This window comes from Tupaia chinensis, unplaced genomic scaffold (genome assembly GCF_000334495.1).
Source record: "Tupaia chinensis unplaced genomic scaffold, TupChi_1.0 Scaffold000081_1, whole genome shotgun sequence".
Lineage (NCBI taxonomy): Eukaryota > Metazoa > Chordata > Mammalia > Scandentia > Tupaiidae > Tupaia > Tupaia belangeri.
Window position 1 is genome coordinate 2681086 of NW_006159542.1, and position 3157 is coordinate 2684242.

The 3157-nt window shown below is 40.2% G+C and overlaps 1 protein-coding gene across 2 annotated transcripts in view; it reads right to left on the reverse strand.

Moving 5' to 3' along the window:
- Positions 1–2043: 2043 nt before the first annotated feature.
- The window catches only part of PTGR1 (prostaglandin reductase 1), a 32634-nt gene continuing 31520 nt past the window's right edge, over positions 2044–3157 (reverse strand). For both annotated transcript variants that reach the window (XM_006142734.3, XM_006142735.3), the window contains one exon: positions 2044–2249. In XM_006142734.3, coding sequence (XP_006142796.1) covers positions 2139–2249 — 111 coding nt within the window. In that variant the 3' untranslated portion in view covers positions 2044–2138. The remainder of the gene's footprint in view (positions 2250–3157) is intronic.

Genomic DNA, 3157 nt, shown 5'->3' on the forward strand with positions numbered 1-3157 from the left:
TGAGCCATCATTAGCAGTCCCCAATCCATGACAACCCTAATCTACTTTCTGTATCTATTTGTGTTTTCCCGTTATTTCATATAAACAGGAACATACATCACCTTTTGTGTCTGGCTTCTTTTCCTTAGCCCTACCAAGTTCTCAAAACACCTTAATCCTTCCAGCAAAGGGAAGGGAAAAGTAGCCATTTTGAAACAACAGAGCATTCTGTATTTATTGATAAATTTTTTTAGCTTTTGCTGTAGGGCATGTGTGCTCACCAGAGGGGGAAAGTGAGAAGTCCCCCCCAGGGGGAATGGCCACAGTGCCATCCCTTCTCGATTTGCAGAATTTGGGGCATGCATGCACCTGTGCCTGGTGTGATTTTTCTGAAAATGGATCGTATTTACTATTATATTTACTATTTACGATCCACTATTACTATTAGCAATTTTAGAGTTCAGATTTTTCCATGATTTATCTAGTTCCATGCCAGGTCTGGTTTTTTTTGACATGACCTCATCATTCTTTGTGTTTTCTATTATAGTATGAGACATTTCAGGCTCATCTTGTATCTTCCCATCCCCAGACCTAGAAAGTGTAGTAGAGAATGATACATAAAAGCCATGATGGGGTCAGCAGGTGGCAAGGTGGCTAAAGGTGCTGAACTCCCACATGGCCGACCACGGTTTTGAGTCTCGGACCTGGTGGCTTGCTTTCTCACTTTCTCTCTCACACTCTATCTCTCTAGTCAAATTAAAATAAATGAATAAATAAATAAAGTTAAAATAATTTTTAAAAAAGCCATGATGTCAGATTTAGCTGTGTTTATTGTTATTAAGGTGTCACTAGTTCCAGGCCCTATTAATGGACAGTTAAGGAACATATATACACATACACAAACATACATGCATATATGGGTATTTATGTGAATCTTCAGGAAGTTAGTAGAAAATGTGTGTTAGTTTTAGTTTTACGGCACCAAAATGTGCTTTAATTATATTTTCCATGAACTTTTGAAGCTGTTTCAGAATGTATAAATGGAAGGGCGAGGTGGGATATGTGGAGGGGGGCGCTTTTCAGTGGGGTGTAGTCATGCCACAATCCCTTTCCTCCGTGTTTCCTTCCCATAGGGGTTTTGGGCATGTGAGCACATGCGCCCGCTGTGTTTTTCAAGCCATGAGGGCAGGGATTTGAACTGTGGTTGGTTGAACATGTGATATCTGGCTCCTGATGCACAGCATTTAACCACTGAGCTATAGGGCCAACCCAGGGAGTTTTATTTTTTAACTGTAATTGTGAGTAAATCGTTTGTTCATAATTCAAAGAATACAGAGGGTTAAACAGTATGAAGTTTGTCTCATCCTGCCTTTGAGGCACTCCTCGATTCTCTTCTTTGAAGACTAATCATTAGCAGTTTTATTACCTCTTTCCAGAGTTTTATTTGTTTGTTTGTTCTTTTAGATTTTTGCTGTAGGGCGTGTGCACTTGTTGGAGAGACAGATGGAAAGAGAGAAATCACCCCTGCAGGGAGATGGCCACACAGCAATTCCTTCTTCTCTTGGGATTTTGGGTACACATATGTGAGTTTTAAGCCACCAGATCTGAGACTCAAACTGCAAGTAGACTACAGAGGAGTCCAGCAACATAACCATTATGCCACTTCTGGTGCCCTTCCAGAGTTTTTATGCTGATGCTCTTTCTCCCCACGTTTTTATTGTACTATAATTTATTTAACCCCTCCTATGATGGCAGAATTGATGAACAGAATTGACACATTTCTGATGTGAACCTTCCAATGCTCTGGTGTTTTAAATAATGTATAACATGTACGTGAAGCAGGTGTTATTATCCTTGTTTTACAAGTGAAAAATCAGAAGTCCAAGGTCACAAAGGCAGTAAACTTTTGGAATCCAAAGCTATTATTTCTACCGTAACTCAGAAGGAGCTGTAGTAAAACAATGAGATGACTTTTTCACTAGGAAATTTTCATTCTTTGGCTCTTATTACTTACCACTTAAATGTGTATTTTAGATACGTTAAACTCATTACACTTACAATTTCTTAGATAGTTAGGCAGTATACATTTTTATTAAAAGGTGAAAACAAATCCAGTAATCATCCAAATGATCTCCAGATGCCACGTGTCATTTTTTTGTTCATGCTTTCACTATTGTTTTCCCCAAATTATCTCCTTTCAGCATTCCCATAAATGCAGCTGGCATGTTTTCAAATCCTTCAATGACATATTCTTGGTACTGGATTTTACCCTGCATCAAAACAACACGTTTAATAGTTTCATATTCTAAATGACATACTCTTCTTATTCCAGCAACGACTGTATCAGGTACACCATGAGAACCTTGTAAACAGATGCCCTGTTGTCTGGGAACTTGAAGTCAGTTTAGGGGCAAGATCTCCATACACTGTGTGTGTAACAGATTACAAAGTACATATGAAAGAAATTCATAGGTGTCAGATCACATTGTGAAATGTCACAAGACAGTGATTAAGCAATTTCTTTTTTTATTTTTTTGGAGAGGTTTTTGCTATAGGGCGCGTGCGCTCACCAGACAGACAGAGACAGAGAGACAGAAAGCGAGAAATCACCCTCCAGAGGGGATGGTCATGCCGCAATCCCTTCTCCTCCATTCTCCTCTCGGGATCTTGGGCACGCACGCACACGCGCCCAGCATGAGTTTTAAGCCACCGGGTCCGGGACACGAACCACGGTCAACTACGTGGGAGTCCAGTGACATAGCCATTACGCTAACTGCTGGTTCCCATGATTAAGCAATTTCTAAGTTAACTTTTCTAAGGGTAATAATGTAATGATCTCAAAAGAAGTAGAAGTAACTGGAAAAAAAAGCACCATCCCTGGGTGCTGTTTTAATCACTTCCAGCAGCCAGGTAATGTAGAATCATTCCTTACCTCTGGCCTGGAAAGAGGCAGAGCCTATTCAGGAAATGTATATACCATGGCAGTCTAATATTTGTCTTTTCAAAGTTCTTTCTTTTATTTATTTATTTATTTATTTATTTGAGAGGTTTTTGCTGTAGGGCGTGTGTGCTCACCAGACAGACAGAGAGAGACATAGAGACAGAAAGTGAGAAATCACCCCCCAGGGGGGATGGTCACGCCGCAATCCCTTCTCCTCCATTCTCCTCTCGGGATCTT